Source organism: Tachysurus vachellii, chromosome 17 (assembly GCF_030014155.1).
Source record: "Tachysurus vachellii isolate PV-2020 chromosome 17, HZAU_Pvac_v1, whole genome shotgun sequence".
NCBI classification, from domain to species: domain Eukaryota; kingdom Metazoa; phylum Chordata; class Actinopteri; order Siluriformes; family Bagridae; genus Tachysurus; species Tachysurus vachellii.
Genome location: NC_083476.1, coordinates 16864451 through 16892361, shown reverse-complemented (window position 1 = coordinate 16892361; position 27911 = coordinate 16864451). Strand labels below are relative to the sequence as shown.

Genomic DNA, 27911 nt, shown 5'->3' with positions numbered 1-27911 from the left:
CCGTCTCTAATTGTGTTTTTTACCTGTAAATGTCAGACTGTGTCACCGAAAGAGATTTATTCCTGAAGATTCCTTGGTGGTTCAGTACTGCAGGATCATTTCTTAGTGCCTTGTGTGGATATCTGTCCTCTGTTAACAGCGGTGTGCTTTATTTAGTGCGATATGCTTTATTTTATACGTCCTATATGCTGTAAGTAGCTACAACCTTCCCCTTCCCAAAATAACATCACAGACCTTGATTGCATTTCAAAATGACAGTTTCTTGTCCAATCGTGTTTTTATTATTTTTTTTTCCTTATTGAAAACTGAACAACCTATAAGATTTGTGAACATTTCCATACTCTTCTGGATATTTTTTTTTTTTTTTTTTGGTTTCTGATCGTTTCTTAAAAAACATGCAAGTAGACAGACGTCAGAGCTGTAAATTCTTGACACAAATACATGCATTTGTTTTATTCACAAAACCAGCCCATACTTCTAATTCCAATACAAACATCGCTGTTCATTTTAAAAGATGTAGCTACTGGCAATGTCATGGAAATAAAAGAGTAACCAAGAAACAAATAAAATAAAAAAAAGAAGAATTTTTCAGTGCGTTTCATTGGGCAGAGTAAGTGCTGTCTCCAAGTGCTTGGGAGGATGAATCCACACCTGCACAACGGAGACATCGTAACGAATATATGGCCACAGTCTTACAACAAAACAGTGCAGACTTAAGTGTTAGGACAGATGGATGGTTTGGTGGTCAAGGAACTTCCAGTAGTAGTAACCCCACATGTACAACAGTCATCATCTATCCTGACTATACACTATACCGTGGGGTCTCGACATATATATTTGTTCTTTCATTCCATTCAGAAAAATGGGATTTTTACATCTTGAAATTATTTCTTTTTTTTTCTTCTGAAATGACAAACATTGATCAGTTTTTCCAAACTATAAATTTAAAATAAAAAAAAAAAAAAAAAAATCCATAAAATACAGAGGTTTAAGTAAGAACAACGGTGCTAAATTACAATAGTGCTTGCCATGAGCCACTAGTTTTAAAATATAGCTGTAAAATTTACATTCTCTACACAAGTACTGTATCTTTCCACACGTGAACGACATTAACACCAAACACAGAAATTTTGTTGATTGTCCACACTCAGTCTGTCATTTCTGTTTGGCAATGAACTGTTCAAATGTTTAAGCGAGAGAAAAAACCTGCTGGAAAAAGGACAAAAAGGTACCAAAATGGAAACATATAAAAGGGAATGAAAGTTGCCATAATTTTTTTTCATTATGTTTAATTTTTGGTTCAAGGAATAAGTAGGTGCATCCATTATTCGATTGATTACGTTTTTGTAAGCGTTTCTGCTTTGTTGTGTGTATTTGTGTGTGTGTGTGTGTTTATATGAAGTTTCTGGTGCTTGTTTTTCTCTTTTTTCGTGGTTTGTATGCTTGCTAGCCAGTGTCGTTGCTGGAGTCGGCCCAAGCGAGAGTTAGCATTGCACTTGATGGCAGAGCTTTGGGTGGAGGTTGGAGGTCACAGCCCTACTGGAACCACCGGAACGCCGCTCCCGTTGGCAGCATCACCTTCTTAGAGAAAGAAGACACAGAAGGGAAGAAAGAGAGAGGAAATTACAATTAAGACATCATATTTTATCATTTAGTCATGCACACTGACACACATGTAAAATGTTAGCTTTAGGTCGTGTCTGTGATTCACTTTCCAGTTCTTTTTTGCTGGAAAAATCTCATCTGTGCTGTCCCTCCTGTCCTTTCTCCCTTCCCCCTTCCCTTAGCCACAGGCTATGGCCTTGGCTCCATGTGAAACCTGATATGGCACATTTATTATTTAGTCACCACGTAGTCACGTCGAGCTCTCACCCCACTACTCACACTCATGACACTCCCTCACCTTATCGGTGTCTCTTTGTCTCGCTCTGACTTTCTTCCCGTTCACGCCTTGTTTATCAGAGTCTTCTTCTGAAGCCCAGATGGACTGGGACAAAGCCACGGCCAGCTTAATGAGTGCAGCAGTGCTGTGCGTAGGTGTGCATTAAGAATACAGACGGTTTTTAGGTCCAGTATTGAGACTTGAAGCTGAAGGTATGTCTTGAGGCTTGTATTGTGGACATTCTGATAGCTTGAGTACTTAACAGGCAAAATAAAAAAGTGCTCAAGTAATTCCCCTGGAGTCTATCTAGAATATCTGTTTGGATATTTTGCTGTTAAAAATTGATTGTATCAGTACTAACTAATCAAACAAAATGGCCTTCGAGGTTAAGTTTCCATATCAAAGTACAAAATACAAGTCCTGATTTTATTAACCATCCATTTAGCTCTAACAGTACTGACAGTGACTGTAAAGGGCTAATATGTGATTTCCTGTGCAAACATGATAAAAAAAACGGCAGAAGAGATACATTAATTTTAGAGTTATATTAATTTATGTTCAATTATCGATAAATCCATTTAACAAACCTCCTTCACCAAGACATTATTATTAATTATTTAAAAGAAATCAGAAACAGCCTGCACTCAGCTTCTCAGGCCCCAGGTACTGCAGAGTACAGTTTTTCAGGTCACTTCAGTGATGAATTCAAAACCATATATAGTTCCCAAATGACTGGGATGTGAGTAAAATTCACACAGTTCCTGAATTTACTCATGCAAAAAAGTATGACTTGAACTTTTAAGTCGAACCAAAAGAGTGTGTGTGGTGTAGTACTGATTAGTATGGAGTATTGTGGCTGTGTGAAAGGTGCAGTATGGAGTGCAAGCTGTGTGAGAGGTGTAGTATGGAGTATTGTGGCTGTGTGAAAGGTGTAGTGTGGAGTATTGTGGCTGTGTGAAAGGTGTAGTATGGGGTATTGTGGCTGTGTGAAAGGTGTAGTATGGAGTATTGTGACTGTGTGAAAGGTGCAGTGTGGAGTATTGTGGCTGTGTGAAAGGTGTAGTATGGAGTATTGTGGCTGTGTGAAAGGTGTAGTGTGGAGTGCAAGCTGTGTGAAAGGTGTAGTGTGGAGTATTGTGGCTGTGTGAAAGTTGCAGTATGGAGTGCAAGCTGTGTGAGAGGTGTAGTATGGAGTATTGTGGCTGTGTGAAAGGTGTAGTGTGGAGTATTGTGGCTGTGTGAAAGGTGTAGTATGGAGTATTGTGGCTGTGTGAAAGGTGTAGTATGGAGTATTGTGGCTGTGTGAAAGGTGAAGTGTGGAGTATTGTGGCTGTGTGAAAGGTGCAGTGTGGAGTATTGTGGCTGTGTGAAAGGTGAAGTGTGGAGTATTGTGGCTGTGTGAAAGGTGTAGTGTGGAGTATTGTGGCTGTGTGAAAGGTGTAGTGTGGAGTATTGTGGCTGTGTGAAAGGTGTAGTGTGGAGTATTGTGGCTGTGTGAAAGGTGTAGTATGGAGTATTGTGGCTGTGTGAAAGGTGTAGTATGGAGTATTGTGACTGTGTGAAAGGTGCAGTGTGGAGTATTGTGGCTGTGTGAAAGGTGTAGTATGGAGTATTGTGGCTGTGTGAAAGGTGTAGTGTGGAGTGCAAGCTGTGTGAAAGGTGTAGTGTGGAGTATTGTGGCTGTGTGAAAGTTGCAGTATGGAGTGCAAGCTGTGTGAGAGGTGTAGTATGGAGTATTGTGGCTGTGTGAAAGGTGTAGTGTGGAGTATTGTGGCTGTGTGAAAGGTGTAGTATGGAGTATTGTGGCTGTGTGAAAGGTGTAGTATGGAGTATTGTGGCTGTGTGAAAGGTGAAGTGTGGAGTATTGTGGCTGTGTGAAAGGTGTAGTGTGGAGTATTGTGGCTGTGTGAAAGGTGAAGTGTGGAGTATTGTGGCTGTGTGAAAGGTGTAGTGTGGAGTATTGTGGCTGTGTGAAAGGTGCAGTATGGAGTATTGTGGCTGTGTGAAAGGTGTAGTATGGAGTATTGTGGCTGTGTGAAAGGTGTAGTATGGAGTATTGTGGCTGTGTGAAAGGTGTAGTATGGAGTATTGTGGCTGTGTGAAAGGTGTAGTGTGGAGTATTGTGGCTGTGTGAAAGGTGCAGTATGGAGTATTGTGGCTGTGTGAAAGGTGTAGTATGGAGTATTGTGGCTGTGTGAAAGGTGTAGTATGGAGTATTGTGGCTGTGTGAAAGGTGTAGTGTGGAGTGCAAGCTGTGTGAAAGGTGTAGTGTGGAGTATTGTGGCTGTGTGAAAGTTGCAGTATGGAGTGCAAGCTGTGTGAGAGGTGTAGTATGGAGTATTGTGGCTGTGTGAAAGGTGTAGTGTGGAGTTTTGTGGCTGTGTGAAAGGTGTAGTGTGGAGTATTGTGGCTGTGTGAAAGGTGTAGTGTGGAGTATTGTGGCTGTGTGAAAGGTGTAGTGTGGAGTATTGTGGCTGTGTGAAAGGTGTAGTGTGGAGTATTGTGGCTGTGTGAAAGGTGTAGTATGGAGTATTGTGGCTGTGTGAAAGGTGCAGTGTGGAGTATTGTGGCTGTGTGAAAGGTGAAGTGTGGAGTATTGTGGCTGTGTGAAAGGTGTAGTGTGGAGTATTGTGGCTGTGTGAAAGGTGCAGTATGGAGTATTGTGGCTGTGTGAAAGGTGTAGTATGGAGTATTGTGGCTGTGTGAAAGGTGTAGTATGGAGTATTGTGGCTGTGTGAAAGGTGTAGTGTGGAGTGCAAGCTGTGTGAAAGGTGTAGTGTGGAGTATTGTGGCTGTGTGAAAGTTGCAGTATGGAGTGCAAGCTGTGTGAGAGGTGTAGTATGGAGTATTGTGGCTGTGTGAAAGGTGTAGTGTGGAGTTTTGTGGCTGTGTGAAAGGTGTAGTGTGGAGTATTGTGGCTGTGTGAAAGGTGTAGTGTGGAGTATTGTGGCTGTGTGAAAGGTGTAGTGTGGAGTATTGTGGCTGTGTGAAAGGTGCAGTGTGGAGTATTGTGGCTGTGTGAAAGGTGTAGTATGGAGTATTGTGGCTGTGTGAAAGGTGCAGTGTGGAGTATTGTGGCTGTGTGAAAGATGAAGTGTGGAGTATTGTGGCTGTGTGAAAGGTGTAGTGTGGAGTATTGTGGCTGTGTGAAAGGTGTAGTGTGGAGTATTGTGGCTGTGTGAAAGGTGTAGTGTGGAGTATTGTGGCTGTGTGAAAGGTGCAGTGTGGAGTATTGTGGCTGTGTGAAAGGTGCAGTGTGGAGTATTGTGGCTGTGTGAAAGGTGTAGTGTGGAGTATTGTGGCTGTGTGAAAGGTGCAGTTTGGAGTATTGTGGCCGTGTGAAAGGTGTAGTGTGGAGTATTGTGGCTGTGTGAAAGGTGCAGTGTGGAGTATAGTGGCCGTGTGAAAGGTGCAGTATGGAGTATTGGGGCTGTGTGAAAGGTACAATATGGAGTATTATGGCTGTATGAAAGACAGTAGAGTATTGCGACTGTGTGAAAGGTACAATATAGAGTACTGTGACTGTTTGAAAAGTACAATATGGAGTACTGTGACTGTTTGAAAAGTACAATATGGAGTACTGTGACTGTTTGAAAAGTACAATATGGAGTATTGTTACTGTTTGAAAGGTACAGAATGGAGTATTGTGGCTGTGTTAAGGTGTAGTAGATTGTACTAAGACTGTGTCTAATCCTGGTAAGCTGTACTGTGGTTGTATAGGTGCAATATTGAGTTTTAAGGTTATATGCATGTGTTGTATTGAGTGTTAAAAGTGTGTACGAACTATAGTGAGTAATGAGGTTGTGTGTAGGTGTATTGAGTATTGAGGCTATGCATGCTTGTTGTAGGATGCACTAAGGATGGTTATAGGTGTCGTAAGGTGTATGGAGGCTATGTGGAGCTATACTATAACATACTGAGGCTGTGTAAATGTTTGGTAGACTGTACTGAGGTTGTATCTGGATGTAGTAGGGTATGTTGAGGCTGTATGTAGGTGTGGTAGTTAGTATTGGGACTAGGGCAGGGCTTGTGTGTACTGAGGCATGGCTGTGGAGATGAGCTGTCGCCTCCCTCCCAAAGGCAACACTACTGCGGCAGAGAATCTCACACATTCACTAACACTGCCCCGAGCCAGGAGGAGCTCACATGTCTCCTCTTGCACACACAGACTCACACACACAGACACACACACACACACACACACACACACACACATGCACAGAGTCAAACACACTCTGGCCCACACAATCTCACTCTCAGTCAGAGTAACCCACATTCACAAATAAACAGACAAACACACACACAAAAACTATAAACTTTACTCACATTAAGTCTGACTAGAGAGCTTTATACTGTCCTGATTTAACTTTAAGAATGAAAAAAATATATACCTAATGATCTAAACAAGACAAAATCGCCCTACAAGAAAAGATCACAGAAGAGCAAACATCAGGAAACACTTCATTTTTATCATTTGTTTATTTTTGTCAAGCATGTACATGATAATGATAATGTTGTGGATTATGTGTTATGTCTAACTCAAAACTGTATGTCACTAAATAGTTTTTGCTTATTTTCGTTCTTTCGGTACCTCAGCAAGTAATCCAAAAGTAATTTAGCAGGACCCATTTTCTGAGATGATAATTGAAAAAAAAAAACAAGTTGGTGTAAGAGATCATTGCTAGAGTGACCTATTAACTAATTTCACATTGTACAGTACCTGACACAAATGAGCCTTGGCATGCATGACATAACTGAGAAAAGAAATGACGGGCATGTCGTTTTGTCTGCTATAGCTGTAAATCCACTGTCTTATACTTGTAATGTTTGGATGGAATTATTCTCATTAAATGTGAGGAAAAAGAGGTATGTCTGTCTTGTACCATGTTGCCAAGTCACAAGTCATCACGTTGTGTGAAATCGCAGTGTCAGGCATCACCGTGTTACACATCAACCACTGCCGCTATGTCAATAGTGACCTATGAACCAGCAAAAACTTAAGTAGTCAGCATAAAAATGCCTTACCCTTTCACAAGACTCACTCACCAGTGAAACCCCATGACCCATGCTCTTTGACCCATGCAATGTAAAAATAGCAGAACCTGTCACGTTGTCTTGGAGTATCAATTGGTTCTCTAACCCTCTTGCCCATCTTTTCCCCCATTTTAATCTCCCCATTGATTTTACAATGAACATAATAGAGCTCTACTCTTACCCTTCATCCCACTCGTACCTCTACAGAGACTCTATTGAGCAGTAAATAAATGATGAAACATCTTCATTCATACATAGACAAGAGCATGTCGGTAGGTCGAAACGTACTATGGGTCATTTTATACACATGCTTAAGAGAATGCCCACTGTCTTTTCCCTGTGGTCTTAGTATAGGTCTAATCTTACATCAATCACCCTTTATAATGCGAGTGCCAAGACACAAAGCTAGACGCATAAAGAGGACACCAATTCCTGAATATCTACACTTAAAAACAGTAGAGAAAATAAGCACACCATGAAATTAATGTACATCATACGTGTTAACCAGACCAAATCAAACTTCCATAATGTGAACGGAAAAGCAATATGAAGTAGAGCTGAGGACTACCAAATGTTTTAAGGGATAAGTATTGGCTCGAAGCATTGGAATTAAGCATTAAATCACATGTAGGTATACATTTTAGAATAAATGGTGGGGGTAACAATTGGTTTAAGATTTGGAATGCGTGATTTGGGTAACCACTTACATGTTGGTAATAATGATGAATAATTGTTGTAGTAATAAGGGTAAGCATTGGGTTTTAGCGTTATAATACGTAGATAGGGATGTAAAGAAACTTACAATTTAGGTATTGGACAGGTGTATGGTTAATCATTGGGATATGTGTTGGGATAAATAGCTATATAAATGATTGGAACATTTTTGAGTAAACACTGGGATAAGCAATTTAAAACATCCCATACACCTCTTGCAATAAATATTGCATTTTATCCCATACAAGAGTTGGGATAAACTTTGGGAAAAATACTGAGATATGTCTTGAGGTAAACTTTGGAATGAATGTTAGGGCAAGTGTTTGGGATAGCATTGGGATAAACACTATAATATGTAATGCAGTAAGCCTTGTGATTTGTATTGTAGTAAGCCTTGAACATTGGATAAGTGTTGGAATAGGTATAGGGATTAGCATTGGGATAAAACGTAGGTCAGTGATTTAGATAAGCATTAGGACAAACACTATAATACGCAATGGATTAAGAGTTGACATAACTGTCAAGATAAATATTGAGATAATATTGGAAAACTGGATAAACTTTGGGATAAGTGTTAGGGTAGGATAGACCTTGGGGATCAGTTTCGGAGCAAGCATTGAAAAATGTGAACAGAATTATAATGGTGGGATAAGTTATGATAAAAGATATGAGATACGTTTTGTTGTATGTGTTGGTGTTAGTATTAGGAATACATTTTGGGGTGAGTTTTAATGTAGGTCACAGAAAAAGTGTTAGGGTAAGAATATGACTGAGGATGGTAAGTAAAGGGATAAGTGTTGGGCTAAGTGTGTGTCAAGCAATTCCAGCCAGTTATTATTCTCCTGTGCTTCTCCTATTGCTGTTAAAACGGAGTGATCCCAAAATAAATTCAGACACATCGGAGAGGTGTGAGGTGGCGCACTGCACACCACCCCCTCCTCTCACTATCACTATCTCTCTCACATGCTTTCTCTGTCTGTCTGTCTGTCTGTCTGTCTGTCTCACTTTCTGTTTGTATATCATGTCAAGATGGCCCTCACTTAGGCACAGTAACACATGATGAAACCTGCAGATCCACCAACCCCTCAAACATTGCGGCAATACCCACATACTCCTTCGCTCTCCGTCTGTTCCTCTCTTCACACCCCAACACGCACACCTACACATGGTACTATACACAGGCCACAAATGTCACTAGCCCACGCTTCTACATGGTTTCACAAACACAAGAACCCATATGGACCAATGCAGGTGAGGAGTGTGACTTATGAACAGGTTTCTTGGTTCATCTAGGGCACTTTCACAGATGCAGCATTTAGTCTGTCAGAATCAAACCCTGGTGCGTCCTCTGTGTGGTTTTTCAGACAGATGACAGCACAGCAACATCACACACAGGTGGGGACTAAGACCACCGTTCTGAGACTATCTTTGTAGCGTCTTGTGGCCAAGTGGCCATGTGTTGTGAATTTAGGCTGTCCAACAAAAAGAGAAAGAAAATGCTGGATGTGATTATTTTAATTAGTTAAATAGCTTAGCTCTGTGTTGCGCAATGGCAGTGCCTGATTTTTGCTATTTCTACATAAACAAAAGGTTTGCTTACTATTACCTGTATAGTTCAATTTCATTTTTATTGTAATTCTATTTTTATTTTTATTCTATTTTGAGTCCGTTGAAAAAACCTTGACATAGTACTGGGTGCGGTTGCGGATGTAACAAAAAAAAAGACTTTTAGTTTGAATTACACGTCACTTTATTTCTGACAACGAAGGCTATTCATTTTGAACCCTCCGCATTCCTCTTTTTTTTTGTTTAGTTTATTCAGTGAAACCAAACTAAAGCAAACTAAACACCCTAAATCATCCGTTTAGCTAAGTTTAGCTCTGATGATCCACCTGTACACTCAAAATGTAAACAATTCCTCTGTCAGATATTCATTTAACAAAAATATTCCCACATCCACATCAATCAATAAGACTTGTGTTTATTCACTCAGCTTCCAATGATCTTAATTAGAGTCTGTGTGTATGCCAACTGTATCACTCTGGGTTTGTGCCGGAATTAGTATTTGTTTAGCAAAACTAGCGTTTGCAAGCCAAACAATTATGCATCTTGTCAAAACACATGCTCAATCTGTACAGTATAATAATTGAATTACTATAACAGGTACCTCTTTCAGATGAGCTGTGGGAAAAGAAATTACAGCGAGGAGATCCACGCAAACCTGTTCTGTGCCTCATAGAGATGTTGGGTAAGGCGACTGAAATGGTTCAGTCACCTGTTTTACAAAAGGCTCGTTGCGCAAGTTTAATTACTGTAATGTAAGATGGCACTATGATCCCATTGCACACCATGACCTTGTTTGACACCATACACATACAAAGTGGCCCCTTAAGCAGCGCTAGAGCTTCACGCTGTACCCAATTTTCCAGCTATTAGAGCAGCTTAGGAAACGAAAGCAATATTACGGCAGTAAGTCTGTCTGTGATACATCCATGCACCGACCTATTCTCTATGATGTCTGAAGAGTGTAATGCATCTAAAGTTGTTTGCTTAATGGTCACGATCAAAAACAAATCATCAAAGTTAATGAAGTTTGAGGACGAAAAGCAAAAAAGTACAAATTTGTGATTAAAAAGCCTGTACACACAAATCACCTTCTATTCCAGACCTTTTGTTATTCTCATGGCTTTGTATCAGAGTATCAGAACATCTCCAGAGACACATTATTTTATCAGGATTCTGCAGCACACCCCTGTCTTGACACAAGATCACCAAAGTGATGCATATTTAGAAGTAGCCTGTTTTTGTGGCAGGCAGAATTACAATGTAAAGTGCTGAGACAGGCTTATCGTAGCACGATTGGACAGCCAGTTGTGTCCCACTGATATAACATTCACAAATAAGTACGCAAAGTAACGGTAAAAGACATTTCTAACACAGGTAAAGTGTCCTTCACAACAACCTGTGTGCAAGCTTCAGAAAAAGAACTTACAATACTAATAACACCTACCAAATCTACTTCACTGGAAAACAAAGACAACACCTTTGCCTGTACAACCCATAACTACATTTTACTTAGAAATATAATCATTAAAATGCTTTAATCACATTATTTTCCATGAGTCATCTATTACAGATTATGAAAAATGTACACAATATTCAATAAGCCGTTTGGGGTCTGCGTTTACCCCGATGAAATATCTGGAATATTTCACAAGTCATATTTTCAACAGTTGCATCATCCAAATATCCTGAAACATCCTGAAACATCTTTTTTTTTCTTTTCTTATTTGCTGTGATTATTGTGATATCGATTGAATTGGACCATATTTTACAAGTTATACATTGAACATAAGTAAGTAATTCAAATTTATTTTAAGTAAATTGCCTGAATATCCTTTATGTCTTTAGTGCGGATGTCAGCGTATTTGCTAATTTTATATTAAACTTCTCAAACCTGTTACTCATTTAAGAGCAAAATGTGGATTCTTTTGGCAAAGAAACCTCTGGAAAAAATGAGATAAATGCATGATTTATTCTATTACAAAGAACTAGGCACTGATACAGAGAGAGAGAGTGTGTGAAAGATACTAAAAAATCCCGAAACAGTGAGTATGAAGTACTTCAAAATAAAAAAAGAAGCATAAAATGACTATATGAAAACACATAAAACATACAACGGAGTTTCCTTTGATAAACAATTAAAAGGCCATTCCAGACCATCTACCTCTACTGAACTGAACTAATCCATTTTTTAGCCTATAAACTACAAAAAGGGGATTTATTTGTTTTCTACCACAAACACAAGTGAAACTGAACACATTACAGCCTGTCCTTCTTGTAAGCAACATGTTCATCTATTTTGTAGGGGATGTAATTTGACTAATTGGATTTTCTTTAAAAAAAAGTCATTCTTGTGGTGTCGGTAGGATCAGTAGAGGTTTAAGCACCATAAAACATTTTAAACATTTACAAATCTTGTATTAAAAAAAATGAATTGTGCCAATTCTAGCAACAGATTATACCGTATGATTACACTATAGACTACACAGATCAAATTTATAATGCACATGTCATTTTAAAAATGATATTAATTTGCCATTTGAATGACACAAGGCCTTTTAATACGTTTTGAAAGGAGGATAATCCCAAGAGACATGTTAATATACCGGCATCCCATCTGTATCAGCGCGTAATTGTTGAAAACCATTAATTAGTGCCAAAACGATGACGCATTACATAGCTCATGTTCTGGATGAGAAGGTACACTTGCCTTAGTGCCTTTGTGCCTTAGTGTACTCACCACCTTTTTAATAATAATGTAACTTGAGTTAATTCACAGAGACGAGATAATGCGTAATTTACATATCAAAACTGTTGAACCTGTTTCATTTGAATATCATTCATTTACATGCTTAGTACGTTGTTATCCATTTACAAGAGGCTACAAAAATGTGAAATTATTGCATTGTATAATAAATAACAGAAGAAACATGATGATCTAAGAATAAAATTACTACATAAGCATGATAAGGGGTATACTGCATAAAGCCAGTATGTTCAATTAGTTATTCTTCTTTTCTCCAATTTAATTATTTTGTTCGCTCTGTAAATTAGCTCTACCTTTATACATAAATGGTTACTTATTCTACAGTAAAAAGGCTATAAGCACTTTCATTATTACTGCTGGAGTGGACAAATCAGTACCTCAGGACAAGTTAATTTTGTGTCTGGGCTATTAATTTCTTTATTCATAGTTGCCCAATGGTCAATTATTTTCAACCACTGGAAAAATATTACTCTCCTGAATAAACATCCACAAAAACACAAGTTCATACTTGTTGTGTATGTTTAAACTTCACACTTCAACACACTTCACCTCACTACTGTAACTACGGCACACGATACATGCACCCGTTGCAGCTGAGGCCTAACTTGGCTAACTGTATCTGACTGATACCTTTTACTAGGTGTAATAAGTCACCATAGGCCACATGTATGAGGAAATACTGATAACATCAACAGCAAAAAGAAGCCAGCAAGACATGAATGATCTTTTATGTGAGATGTGAGGACAGAACAACATAGCTATTAGCATAAATATTTGCTACTGACTTACAGACTTTTTGTTGGTGATGCAAACACAACGTCTACATGATCACACACACTTTTGATTTATTGCTCACTATTTTATTACATTACATTAGATACCAATATTTCACCTAAGTTTTTAAACTAAATCATAGGACCTAGCAGTACATTGGAGCATGTACATGCACTGTGGGATAGCTAATAAATTCATGATTTGTCCATCCTGTCACTGCAACACTAAATTAATAGAAATCAACTCATTTTAACAAGCCGCACACTTAATGCTGCGTCATCTGATTCATTCAGTGACATTAAATAACAGCTAACGGCTAGCAGAAATTAAAACACTTTTAGCATGTAGAGAAGCTTGATAGGATGGTGCTATGTACTTAATTGATGCTATACGTACCATCCATAGCAATATTAGCATTAACATTAAGACAAGTCAACTTGTAGTTGCCGTTATGTGACGTGTGACCAGGTGCATGCTATTCAACCTATGAAACAGATACTTAAATGAACAAGCTTTAAGGCACTCATTACTCATTGCAAGCATCCTATATGGAAAAAATCTGTCTATCTGATCAGCTTTACATGAATTCTGGTATTTTCTATCATACTTATAAGCATTATTGACAGTAATCTTACCTGCCTATTAGGATATCTTTCTAATGCTGTTTAGCCTTAAAAACCAGCCTTGGAGGCCAGATGGATTATTTTTTAAGCAAACACAAGCTATAAAGCATGCATTATCTGAAATGGCAAATGACTCCTGGATCAGTCTGACATTGATCTAGGTTATATGCGATGAGCTTTAGGATGATGTATATACATTAGGACAAAAGTCATTCTACTTACAACCCAATTTGCTGAAAGGTACCTCTTTTTGCTACCTTAGATGTTACGCATAGTAATTACAAATCAACAATAAATATAAAGACCGAAAAATAACTTCATTTTCAAGTAAGTTATGTAGTTAACATTACTAAAGGAATAACAAGCCATGCTAGCTTTCAGGTTTGCTAATCAGTTCACTAGATTAAAGTTACTTAGAGATGCTTTGTCTACATGTTTTGCTATTAGATATAAGTTAAGTAAGCTAATGTTTAAATAACCTAGATCACTAGTGCACTATAACATACATTAGCAGTAAGCTAATCTTTAATTGTCTAGACTGCAGTCTGAGTGTCCTATAGCACACAATATTAGCGGTTAGCTTAAGGTTAAACTGAACCAAATGATCAAACAACTTCTAATTATTTCCAAGTTCCCAAAATGTAGAAAGTGTCAGTGTATGATTTCAATCGATTTCTATTTTATTTATACAGCAGCAATGGTGTATTACTATTGGTTAACCAAGCTAGCATTGTTTGTTATTATTTTAGTAATGTTACCTACTTAATCTCACTTTATTTGTTTATTTATTTATTTATTTATTTTATAACATAACATCTAAGGTAGCAAACAGAGGTAAATTTCAGCAAATTTGGTTGTAGGTAGAATGGCTTTTATAGTGATAGCAAGAAGCACAAGTCTTATGGTCTTACAGAGATAACTGGAGTGAAACACTTTTGCTCCCTGAACATGTCTGGTGTGAACTGACCTGAAAGGAGCCAGAGGACAACGTAACATTACCTCAATGAGTGTGTGTCAAATTCTGACGAACCCCATAAAAGCAAGGAGCAATCAGCTGCACAGATGGCACTTACGATATTATGATTCTTTTAATATTTAATTTTTTAATTTCCTTTTATTATTTGAATAATTATGTTTGTTTTAAACATTTGCAGTTCAGTGTTATGTTCACTGCTTCAATATTAGGCTAATAAAAATAAAGACTATAAACACTATAACATAAAAAAGAGTTCTTGTTTGAACCATTTACTGTAGCAAACATCGATCCTGTACAGTTTTTGCACTTTTATAGCCATGAAAGAAGAGTGCTTGAATGAAAGCATATCCAACTGTTATTTTCATTCTTTCCACAATGTAGCTAGCCAGTTGCTAATATGCTAACACATGCTGTCACGGCTAAATTTCTAACTGCAGCAAAATAAATGAAATCTCTGAAAAGTCACCATGTCTGTTTTGAGATGCAGACATCCCTAATACAGGAATATGCTGCAGTGACGTATTTGCATTGTTAGCAGAAAATCAAACTTGATTTAACTGATCTAATTTTAAGAAAGAATACTGATTGTGATTAAAGCAAGAAGAGCTTCCATAAATTAATAACTGAATGACATATGCCATAGAATGCCAAACCAACTTCAGATGACCTCAGCAAAAAAGTTTGGAGGGACATGTGAGAGAAAAAGAGAGAGAAACAGAGGACAACTGTGGCACCTGGTGCTCCAGATGACAGTTCTTTGGCCAGGTCAAACACATTTTACTAATGTGCATCCCACTCTTTCTACTAGAAACTTGCATCCATACTATATATCATTATACACATGTATAAGACACATTATTTCCAGAAGTCACATGTACCAGCTCTTTTATTACTTTTATCCCATGGTCTTGAAATGGCTCTGGGCTTATTTGGTAAAGTTTACCACAAACTCTGTAGCATGCAATGTCAGTAAGACAGGCTGTGTTGAGAGAGACATGTAGCACAGTGGGTGGACAGATTAGAGAAGTCCCCATGGTGCATGTCTGTCCTTCCACCCACTCCCCCAATCCTGCCACCTGCCACCCCAAAGCCTCATCACCTGCCTCTTTAACCCCACCAATCTGGACCTCCAGGAAGGGAACGGGCTCTCTCCACAGTTACCTCTACTATGTTAAGCTCTTCCTCCAGAAAAAAGTAAATTTGCTGAAAATATAAATAGGCACAACATGGACAGACTACCAGGTTTACCTTACATATAGCACATTGTTTGAGGATTTCACCGAATTGTCAGTCTTCATCTGTTCTATAGCACAAAAGTACCATAAATCTGACAGGATATAAATTATGACTACACCCTACTGCCCACAAAGGTAAGTAGTGTTTTTGGTCTTACCTCCAGTGCAGCAGATGGTTTCTTCTTTAGCTCCTCACACTTGCGGAACTTGCAGATCTGGTGACCTGTCTTGCGGTTGCGGCAGCTGCTGCATTGCTCACAGTTGATCCTGCGCCGGCAGGGCGCACACATACCGCAACGTTTACGCTTCTTTTTGCCGGCATTAATAGCAGAGGCCAGCTCACTGTGTGCTGGATACTCAGCCAGGCCAGCCATGTGCAGGGCACTGTCGGCAAGGAACACACCAGCCGGCGTCATGATGAAAAGCCCAGCCGGGTTGAAGGGAAAGCCACCACCTATGCCATACGGGAAGTCCGTGAGGCCCCCCACAGTGTCGCCTGCTGATGCACCCTCCAGATCACCCGACCCTGCTTCAGTGCCCACTCCACCCACTCCCGCCCCTGCACCCATGCCCCCAGGCAGCAGCATGTGCTCCATGCCTGCTCGCTTAAGCAGTGCTGCTGCCTGAGCAAAGTGTAGTAAGCCGTTGTGTCCTTCAAGTGCCTGTTCCAGGCTCCTGTCCGCTTTGGCAGGCACCAGGGCCGAAGCCGTGGACGACGGATGCTGCTGCTGCTGTTGCTGATTGTGCTGGCCAGACTGGACCTTTCCCTTGGCCTGGCCGTTATGGCTCAGTCCATTGGTGTTTTGAGGGCAGGCAGCAGTGTACTGGGAAAGAGTGCGAGACCTTTTCAGACTTTTGCTGAGGGGCTCGCTAATGATACCGCTGCGATTGCGCCGTTCAACAACAGGGCTGTCCTCCTTGCAGCTTTGCTGCTCCCGGTCCTTGTCCTTATCTTTGTCCTTGTCCTGGGCCTCGGGTGTCCGGCTGCCCTCCGGCCGTCCGCCAGACATGGTCCAGCCCCAGGGTGTGATTGTGTGTTTGTATGTGTGTGTGTGTGGAAGGGTGGGGGGTGGGGTTGGGGAGGGGACAGGGGATTAGCTATGGAAGAGCCAGGCAGTAGTCTCAGTCCACTGGATGCCCAGATGAGGGAGGAGCCTCCTCTTTGACAAAGTGGCCAGCCAATGGCAGGCAGGCCTTTGCACTGAAGAACCAGCTTTACACCTCAGCCGTCATCTTCCCACTGGCAAACGGTAAACTACCACAAAGAAGAATAGAGTGAGAGAGAAAAAAAATTATAAATATGAATTGATCTACCATTCAACAAGATCATAGATCAAGAAACATATCTAACCACAAGGAACCATCAGAAAACCCAAGTCCTCATACAGTATAAAGTATTTTACAGTTTCCTAAAGATGTTGTTAAACCAGAGCCAATTTAAAACTTAAAATGCTATTCTTTAGTATTTAGCTTAATTTTGTCTAATGGATGGAATCAATTTGCTAACTGGTAAAGTCGTGCTTTAAAAGACATGACTCAGGACTTGGGTTTTAAAAAGCAGTATTGATCAATACAATGTAGTAAAGCATGTATCATTTGCACTGCATTTGGGTAAGCAGGCCTCAAATTTTAGCAAACTAGTAAACCTTTGCTAACCTTTGTTGACTACCTACTAACATTGAAAACAAACTTAAAAAGAGAGATTTGTGTTTTGGATCATATTACAGTCACACGCTGTACATACTGATATCCTACAACAATCTCCAGAGGTAATTAATTAGTGTCATTTATAACATCTCAAATCAAATTAAAGTTTGTCCAAATTCTAAAGTATTCTAATCAAATGTACACTCTTTCCTGAAAATATGCCATGATTTCATCTCTGTAGTCACATACTAGGACTCTTGTTCATGACTTCTGCAGTGTGTAACGTCACGTCTGCACCTCTAATGAGGTCATGTACATTGTCTATCCATATTTCAGTGGATTGGTCCTGTGGATTGGTCAGTCACGTTTCTGACTGAACTTCTAATAAGCTGATCTCTGAGTTGTCATAGAAACGTATACAAAATTGATGTCAATAATTTGACCAAGCAACAAGTTATTTGCGGATGTTCGTCACATCTGTGACATGGACAAACCTGGAGAGATCTTGCATGGCAATACTACACATTGTTTGATCGCAAACAAATTCAATAAAAGACTTGTTATTGTTCTTAATCAGTTTAACCACCATACACAATGACCAGAGACACGCACATCCCCGCTGAGGAAATGGCCAGGCCTGGCCTTATAAGGGAAACAAAGGGAGGGGGAGGGAGGGCTAGGCGGGTGGGGGGTGTCTACGCAGTGTGTGGAAATTGGAAGGCCAGAATTAGTGGGAGGTAAAGCTTCAAAGGCAGGAGTGCAGCCCCCGCATTCTCTCCAGCTCAGGGGTCTGAGGCGCCAGTGGACCACAGCCAGTCCATCTCTCTTTCTATCTCTCTCTCGTTCTGTTCCTGACCAGTGGCCACGCTGAGCCAGGCAGCTTCGCCTCCCGCCTGCCAAGCCAGCCCCATCACACACAGATCTCACAGGTCCATGGCACAACCCCACTGTCACATTTCTTATCCGTTCAACTCGCTTTGTGCGCCAACACTTTCATTTGGATGCTCGAAACTTCAGAAAAATCACGTCTTACCCAGACCTTGCTAGTTCATCGCTGGCAGCCTTTGGGTTCTGTTTCATTCTGGCTGAGAATGACAACATGGCACATTTAAAATCCCTTCCACACTCATGGATGTTCCATGGAGCCAACGATTGGCCACACACCATCAGTGACCAACCATCCCCCCAAACCATGCACCACGCTTACCATCATCTAAAATGTGGCTGTTATCTGTTCCAGTCTTTTTAGAAATTTTCGAATCTTGTTTTATTAGTAACTTCCTTGAGAACCACATTAAAGTGTGCTGTTAATAGGCTACTTTCACTTATTCCAGGCCTCAAACAGTAAACAAACATACAATACATTTTAAAACATATGTAAAACATATGTTAGGATGGAATGTGATTAAACATTAGGCCATCAACTGTATGGTTTGATCCTTAATCAGCAGATCCTTTAATAGGGAAAACTTGAGGGTTCAACACAGTCACCCCAACCGCACTTCATTATCGAGATGACATGAAAAGAAGCAGGCCCATGAAAAGTAAACATGAAGTTCAACTGAACTAAGGCATTGGTTTTAATTACTAAATTGTATAGACATGAGTGTATAAAGTACCTGGTTATTAAAAAAGGTATATTAATTTATTAATCCCTTCTCATACTCTAATAGCCTTTTATAACACAAAGACAAATACAATTTTCACGGGAGAAAATCTACATTCAATTAAATGGGAATGTGAATCAGCTTAAAACATATATTTTTATAACTACTAAGAAATATCCAATAACTACAGCAAAACTAATAAAGAAAATATGTTCACTTTTTACTGAAAAAAGAAGTTAGAACGGATAAAAATTAAACTGGCAGCACTGACGTTTTTTTTCTTAATGGTGCTTGAGGTAAATAAATAATTAAATAATTAACTAAATAAATAAATATACAGATATAACAGATTAGTTAAAAAGCTGTTCATTGCACCACTGTATTATATTTTTGCCATTATTTTCTTTTCTTTGGTTCCACATTGAGAAGAAAATCCAACATGGTCAGTGTACAAAGTAGTTCATAAGTATGGACATAAAGCAAGATCTAACATAGATGTGTAAATATATAGCATAGAGGGTTTCACCATTGTCTATCACCAGTCAGTTATTAAGAACCACACTCTGCTGGGAGCAATTTTTGATTTTTCTCTATCCATTAACACTTCTTTTAGATCTGATTCTCACACACACACAGAGAGAGAGAGAGAGAGAGAGAGAGAGAGAGAGAGAGAGAGAGAGAGAGCAAGAGAGAGAGAGAGAGAGAGTTTGCCTCTCAAACGGGATTCTTTTGGTATCATTAGCCTCCAAAGAGCACATGCTGTGTTTGTCAATTACAGTCTCTTTTTCCTATACATATTTAAGGATGTATTTTCTATGTAAATGCTGCTCAAAGACTGTTGGTCTTCACATTCTGAATGACTTTTTGCACTACGCTCACCAGCCTCTTTATTACAAACACCCATACACCTGCTTATTTATGCAATTATGTGGCAGCAGTGCAATAAACTGATGCCGATACAGGGCAAGAGCTTCAGTTCATGTTCACATCAAACCTCAGAATGGGAAAAAATGTGATCTGTTTGTTGGCTACAGACAGGCTAGTTTGAGTAATTCAGAAACTGCTGATCTTCGGGGAAGTCTCTAGAGTTTACACAGAATAAACCAAAAAACCTCCACTGTGCATCAGTTACGGGGGTCTAATCACCTTGTTGATGAGAGAAATGATGAGAGGAGAATGGCCAGAGTGGTCTGAACAGGAAGGAGTGAAACATTGACTCAAATAACCACTCTTTACCGTGGTGGTCAACAAAAAAGCATCTCAGAATACATAAGACTAAATCTTGAGAAGGATGGGCTACAACATCAGACCACATCGTTGTTCCACGTCTGTCAGCCAACAACAGGAATCTGAAGCTACAGCAGGAACAGGCTTGCCCAAACTGGACTGAAGACAGCTGAAGATTGGATTAGGCAATGTTTTTCCAATCTTTAACTGTCCAGTTTGAAAATCCAGGCATCTTGTAAACACTTGGCTGTCACAGCTAATTTTTTTTCGTGCCCAAAGAGTGAACCAGGCAACATCCTACTCAATATCAGAGTAAGAGTACAGTATGCGTGATAGTGTCCGTGCCTTTCAGGGCCTTGAGTTCCTCAGCCCACCTGTGCTCTAAAATCCAGCGTGAGCTGAATAAATGCCTTTTAGCAGTTAATAACTGTGCAGTCATGTGGACAACCATGTGACTCATAGCAAGAGGTCGCAAAAGGTCAAAGACAAAGACAAGACTTTTGCACAGAAAAGTAAAAATATCAGCGTGTGCTTGGGATCAGGGAGAACAGTTAATCCTACAGAACTGAAGCAGCATAAGGAATTAGCACATGAATTAATGATAACTTAAAGACGATGGTGTTACTGAAGGTAATAAATATAAGACAAAGTTTGAAATGTTTTTTTTTTTAAATTTGAATGTCACAAAACATAAAAAATTTGGCGGATTGAATGATGATTGTTAGAATCCAGTCTCACATACAAAGGATTTACTGACGGGTATAATTAGCAAATAATAAAATAGGAAAGGATATTTTTTGTACAAAAATATTGAGTGACAGTTGAATCACAGTAGATAAGAAGCCTACTGAAATTCTGTTTTTATCATCATATGATCCGACAAAAAAAAAAAAAAAAAACAATAAAAGAATTCTGTTACCTCCAGCGGTGAGTTTGGGAAACTGTTCTAGCCTAGCTTCCTGTTTACTGTCTAAATTAAATCAGTCTTGTGATGATATTCGCAGGATTCGGTGCTGAGTAAACAATACAAGGATTTTTATTTCTTCACACAGCTGTAATGCTGTGATGAATAACAGCATTGTATCATCATGATGATTTGCTGATGACAGATGACAAATCTTTTTCTATGTTTTTACAGCCTTTACATCTTATTTCGGTGTAAAATGATGGCTGCATATTGATGCTTTACATTGTGTTTACCTTATACAGATAAAAGACAAGCCAGTTCCTGGACACTGGACTACAAACTCAATTATAGATTATGTGAGAGGGGAAGACAAAAGCATAGTGTGAGTCCAGCACTTTCCATAACTCATTAAGCAGTACTTATAGATGGCTTTGTTAATTAAAGCATTTTGTCTTGCAATCTCAAGAAAGAGGAAAGACAGGAAGTGTTGACTATAATTATTTACACCACTGGTTAAATTGTATTGCTCACTAACTTCTTTGAATTATTCAGTAACTGAAACAAGACTATCAGGAAAGCTTAGATGGTTCATATGACATTTAACATTCACAAAGTAACTAATAATTGTAATTAATAATTATGATTACTTGGAAGTACACGAGGTACGTAATGTCTTTTCTAACCATGAATGGTCAATACTTTTATGGTACTTTATCTTGTTGGGTAGTTCAAGGACTTGGGTAGTTCATTTAAGTAACGTTAATTAAAGGTGGGGTCTCCGTTGTTTGAGAAATGCTTCAGAAAACTGAGTCGGGACGACAAACAAAACAAAAACAAAACTAACGTGTAGCCAATGAGCAGAAAGGGGCGTGTCTTGTCAATATGGGTGACGAGAGTGTTCAGTGCGCATGTGTGACATTAGCAGAAAGCGGTTTTAACATTGACATGGCGGATAAAAACAAAGAAAGTAAGTGAAGAAAGGTTTACGATAAGGCAAGAAGCAGGACCCATGTTAATATAGGATCAGCTTTCCAGCGCTGGAGAGAACTAAACGTCTTCCGCGTGAAACGGAGCTAAACCTTTCACGGTACAACACACAGTACTACAAAACACATTTGTATTACCATACTATTACTCATTGAGTTCATTTATTGATAAAAATATCCCCTCGGTAAGCTGCCCCAACAGGTTCCGCCATAATACTTGTCTGGGTTATACTTGAGTTATACTTGTCTGGTGTATGTGTGGGGCGGAGCTATCAAAACAGGGGTGGGACCCATTTGAGTTAGGGGTGTGTTTGTTTTGGTGATTTCAAATGTCAACATTGGCTTTCAAACAACGGAGACCTTCCCTTTAACATCAATAAACCATGAACTGTGAAAAATGAGAAATATTGTTAAACGAGAGAAGTCACAAACAAATGGGTAGATTTAACAACTGGGACCATTGCACTAGAAGCTAAACAGCACTGTATATTTTTATTTATTGAACAAATTCAATCAGAATCTTTACTACTGAAGACCTCAGACTCAGTATTCAGTGTAATAGCCATGAAATTATTCATTTAAATGCTAAAATGTAAGAGGAAATCCACTGATTTCTTGCAATTACGAAACCAGTTTTGCCCTATTAAGTTCTGAAGAGAAGCATGATTACCAAAAAGATCATATTTGTGGGTGAAATACACGAGTTGTTTGGGTGTAAAGAAGTTAAATAAAACCAGAAGCATATGCTGTCGTATTACCATATATTATGTATAATTAGGCTGTGCAAATATTTACCATTAAGCTGTGTAAAAGTTTGGCAAATCAGGTGAAGTGGGCTAAGGTACTCAGGTAACAGGACATTATGTCAAAACCCCTTCAGGCCAAACCCAATTAAGTTGTGTCCAAAAATAAACTTCAAGAATAAACTGTGAAACAGACTAAACTTCTGTATAACTGTCAAGGGAGTAACTTTGAGAAAGTGCTTGGGACAAGAATGATGGTTAAGCAAAAAAAAAAAAATAAAAAATTGAGCATGATCAATTAGAAATCAATCTAAATTACTTTGGAATTAAGTAGCTTTCAATGAAGAGAAAGACTTCCATCTGAACTAAATCCATGCTAAACTTTTAAATACTTTTACGGACTGATTTTTAAAATGTACTTGCTTTGGTTTACATCAGCTATATAGTGTCTTCACATGAAGCCTGTTAGAAGGAAAAACAAAGTATACCATGACATAATAATCACCATGTGTGGTGCATATATCCAGGTTCTAGAAAAAGAAACATGACAGAAACTGCCTTATGTTAATTTATAGCCAGTGAGAACTTTATCATAGGAGAGACTTGCAAAGTTACAAAATAAATAGTGCTAAGTTGGTTTTTAGATAATGTTTGAAAACAGTTATGCCACAAGCAACAGTATAAAAGATTCTAAATAAATGTTTTAATTTTTTTTTTTTTTTTATCAAAATGTGGCAAAGACAAGACAGAGAATATCAAAAGCGGTGTAAGTGTTCCCAGTGCTTCTGCAACCTCAGTTATGGTTTAAAAGTTATAAGAAATCTTTGGTAACTGACTATGCAATCATCTAGTTATTTTAAGATGAAATAATTTAGGCTTGTTTTTCCCGTAAACTGATTAGAAATCAAGTACAACTACAAATAAAATACACCGTATTCTTTTCTTATAAAACATTACAGCCCTTTACATATATGTTGTACACGTGTTGTAAGCATGTAATAACTCAGGTTATAGCTGTAGAACTAGAGTTGTAACACTATAAACAGAGTTATTACATGCTTCAGCATGAGTATATGCCTATAAAAAGCAGCCAGAACACTTCCGCAGAAACACTTCCCTTGTTTACTGTAGCAGTTTTTCAGCACTACACTGATCCCGTCAGAAGAAGCTGTTCGTAACCACAGCTCGCGCTTCCTCCCTGGAGGTGTGTGTGTGTGTGTCGGTAATTAGTCTTCCTCTGCAGGAGAGCCATCCCATCCGAACCAGACCCTCTTCACGCCCCATGCCATCCACGTACACTCGCCACATTAATCCCAACATCTCCAGCATGAGCCAGAAATCAATAGCCCGTTGATTTAAGTGTGTATTCTTGTTTTGTGCTGTTCATCAATATTTTAATTTCTAGCATAGTTTTATGGCACATGTTGTGCTTCCCATACTGTAAATGAGATTAAAAAATCAGCACAGTTGCAGAGTAAAATGACCAAAACAGTAATGAAAGAAGTGTTGAGACGCCCTCTCGCCTGGGAGGCTGACAGCACCAGCAGGAGGAAAAAATCTACTTGAGGTTGCCTCGAGACGTCACGCAGGCAGATGCTTATTAGTCCAGGTAATGCGGAATCTAACGCATCACTCCCCTAAAGACGGGCGGTCACGCAGGCAGACACACACACATATACACACACACACTCTATCTCTCTTCCTCCCTCTCTCATGCCCCCCCTTCTCTCACTCCCTCACGCTCTCAATTTCACACACGCACGCGCGCACACACACACACACACACACACACACACACACACCCACACACACGAGCGCGCTCGCACACACACACAGCTCCCCCCAGCCACCCCCTCTCTCCCTCACACTCTCAGTTTCTCTCTCTCTCTCTCTCTCTCTCTCTCTCTCCATCTCTCTCTCTCTCTCTCTCTCTCTCTCTCTCTCTCTCTCTCACACACACACACACACACGCACCCCCCCTCTCCAGCATCACGCTGATGTTAAGGAGAAAATGACGCGCTTTCAGGCGTCAGCAACATCTGCACTTTCACCATCCACTGTAAATCCCGTGCGCCTCAAGTTGAAATGAAATGAAAACTTGTCCAGTAATGACCAAAGTTGAATGAGTGATGGCGATATGGGGGAGAACAAAACAGACACATCACACATCCTCAACTTCGACAACGCTCAGCAACACGTTTCCTCTGGGCTGAAGCAGACTGCGTAATTAGTCGGGTAGGCTCAGTTGCACCGCTTCCTGCGTTATATAGCTTTCATACAGCACAGGTGCGCTGCCATAAAGTTCCGCTGCCATAAAGCGGCACATCACCGTACACACCAAAGCCCACCTGTCTACATACGCACGCACGGTACGTGTCCACGCCGTGCCGCTGCCACATATTTCATAAGAACGGTAATGTGCCAATAACGCACCGTGTCATCTGGAAAATAATCCACGGCGTAATTAAAACCTCGCCATTATAATTACAAAATAAATCCTTTCACATCAAACGCGGGAATTTAAAACGTTGTAAAATGATTTTTATACTTCGAATAGATAAGAACCGTGTAGGAAATGACTTCCACGCGCAGCCAGGAAAAAGAAACGCATCAGGTAAACCCAGGCAGTGAATCCGAGTGACATTAAAAGCGGCACAAAAATACCTTTTGTCTGGGCTCGACGGTGTGAAAGCGCAGTGCCGGCGGTCGGTGTACAGCGGCGCGACCGCGAGCGTTCGGCGGAACCATTCTCTTTCACCCAGACCAGTTGATCATCAGCAAAGATGACACGCCAACTTTTGAGACTTCAACAAACTATGATCCCCTCTACTCCCTGTCCACCCGCCCCTTCCATAAATCTGCATATTCGTAATCGTGTCCCCCTCCTTTCTCCATTTTATTTAATTCGCACCTACCAAGGCGGCTTCCAGCTAAGGGGAGGGCTCCGAGTGTCCGTCCGAGCGGTCCGTCTCCGATCCCTGCCGCGCCGATCCACGTCAAAACGAAAGCAGCAAAAGCTTACTGTGCGCTCCCGGAAACCATGGAGCCCCTGAGCGAGGCGAGAGCGCGCAGAACCGGGTGACGAATCACGGTCAAAAGCACTTTTTCTGGACGCCTGAACGCGTGGGCTCTCGAACCTCTCCGCTCTCGCAATCCCACCTCTACATCCCCGCTCACGGAGACGAGCATGCAAACACATTTCATAGATTTTTGGAGCTTCACGTAAAAACCGAACTGGAGTTTCCCACGCGATGCGCGAAGGCGGAAAGGGGAGGGAGGAAAAAAAACAAAAACCCCACACAAACCGTGACAAAGACGTCGCGATTTTTTAAACGTTGCTTTAATTTTTTAGTTGACGGGTAAAAGGTTGCACTTCGCGAAGGTTTTTTGTCTCCAGGGACCCGGTCAGAGCTTTTGCGCGCTATTGTTTCAGCTGTATGGGAGCAGCAGCCGATTCTTTCTCCTGCCAATGCAGTGCACACAGCCTATGGGCTTTTGCTCCTCTATGAGCAAAAGTTGATATGTCCTCATACCTCTTTAAGACTGAACTTTCTTTGAACACATTCATGTTTACAGTCAAACAATGTCAAACACAGATGCACGTGGTTACCGGTGGCGCTATTAAAGCGCCTGGTTTTGCGGATTGCTTTGTTTTGAAGTAAACGCATTGAGCGCCACAAACTAATGAGAAATAATAAGGACGTTTTCAATTACGATTTTCAATTAGCAATATTTTATACATATACATAAAAATATGTCATATGCCCAAAATATCCAATATGCACAATATGGTATAATAGAATAATAATAATGATGTAACACTAACAGAATGACAATAGACATAAGGAATTAAAGAATGAATTATATATATATATATATATATATATATATATATATATATATATATATATATATATATATATATATATATATATAATATGACAATATATTATAATATATCTATTATTGTCTTTTATTCGTTTATTCATTTTGGTCGTTCTATCTGTAAAAATGAATGTCATCCCATGCGCAATATGTGATTTTATTACAAAGCATATAGGTAAATTGGTGTTAAAGGAAACGAGGTGTTTCTGTAATGGATGAACGTGTATCACGCACAGAGGTTGGTTGATGATGTGTTGGTGTCCGTGCACTCGGTTCCTCTCCTCTCCTCTCCGCGCAGAACTGGAGTCCAGTCCATCTCTTTGGAGTGTCCGCTCCTCTGGCAGGCGGCCAAGTCGAGTGTGTGGAAATGACACCGCCAGGGCGGCAGAGATTTTCCTTCATTTCTCTCCTTCCCGATCGCAGACGGGCTGACATTGGCTAGAAAGTGGAGCAGCTCGTCAGGGACAATCGATGCGAATCGATCGGGCCGAGCGGCTCGAGGCTTTCCGAGCTGGAAAATTACGAGAGAGAGAGAGAGAGAGAGAGAGAGAGAGAGAGAGAGAGAGGATGTTCTACTGATAGCGTTGCATCCAACCCCCTTTTTTTTTGAACACAAACACCCGCCGCTCACAGCGCGTTTATAGCCCGCGTTAATCTTCCATTGAATGCCTTCCGTTTCGTTTCACTGAACCGACACACAACTTGACCGCGTCGGGATTTTTGGATAACACATTTTGTGCCCAATCCACTTAGGAAACTAAACGTTTGGAGGTTTGAGGACAGTTTAGTACTCGATATTTGATTAACTGCTCAATCAGTGTTGGGTTGATTAGAGGACACCAGATAAGCTGTGTCTCTACACTGGGTCTAGGCTTCTTCTGAGCTCTTCTTAATTATAACACTCTTTATGTAGGAGGGTTAAGTGGTAAGTATGTGTTGTGTTTATTATTAACGCAGGTTGATTAACCACAGGTGTTCTGTAGTTTTATTATAAGGCTTTATAATTAAAACTTCACCCAGCTAAATGTTTATAGGTAGGTTACATGCAGCATGTCAGTGAAACTCTTTAAACGTGCTTTACCTAAAAATATTTTTTTTTAAAATAAACAAGAGATAAAGAAAAACACGAAACTATAAATAGTATGTATAAGATGTATAATACAAACCTGTAGTGGATTCCTAGACTTTCAGCAGAAAAAAGGTTAAGTACCAAAATAGGGTCTACTGAACAAAACAATGGGTGAAAAAGAAATAATTAATTAATTAATTAAACAAATAAATAAATAAACATATAAATAAAAGAACATATAGACTACAAAAGTCTTCAAATGGAGAAAATAG

At 39.7% G+C, this 27911-nt stretch overlaps 1 protein-coding gene across 4 annotated transcripts; it reads right to left on the bottom strand.

Moving 5' to 3' along the window:
- Window positions 1-438: 438 nt before the first annotated feature.
- On the bottom strand, window positions 439-25887 carry cxxc5a (CXXC finger protein 5a). 4 transcript variants are annotated; one of them, XM_060891509.1, is made up of 3 exons: window positions 25597-25887; window positions 15727-16823; window positions 439-1581 (listed from the first exon to the last, which is right to left on the bottom strand). In XM_060891509.1, the coding sequence occupies exons 2-3, from the start codon at window positions 16576-16578 to the stop codon at window positions 1537-1539; spliced, it is 897 nt and encodes a 298-aa protein (XP_060747492.1). In that variant the 5' UTR covers window positions 16579-16823; window positions 25597-25887; the 3' UTR covers window positions 439-1536. The 4 variants fall into 4 exon arrangements, with proteins under 4 accessions (XP_060747492.1, XP_060747491.1, XP_060747494.1 ...); XM_060891508.1 differs by having other exon boundaries at window positions 25601-25887; XM_060891511.1 differs by having other exon boundaries at window positions 439-1578; window positions 25601-25887.
- Window positions 25888-27911: the final 2024 nt, after the last annotated feature.

What these genes read in the sequence shown, in the direction of transcription:
- cxxc5a (XM_060891509.1), bottom strand. Translation starts at nt 16,578, where the DNA reads ATGTCTGGCGGACGGCCGGAGGGCAGCCGGACACCCGAGGCCCAGGAC. An exon ending in AACCATCTGCTGCACTGGAG is followed by an intron (nt 1,582 to 15,726) that starts GTAAGACCAAAA and finishes TCTTTCTCTAAG; the next exon opens with AAGGTGATGCTGCCAACGGG.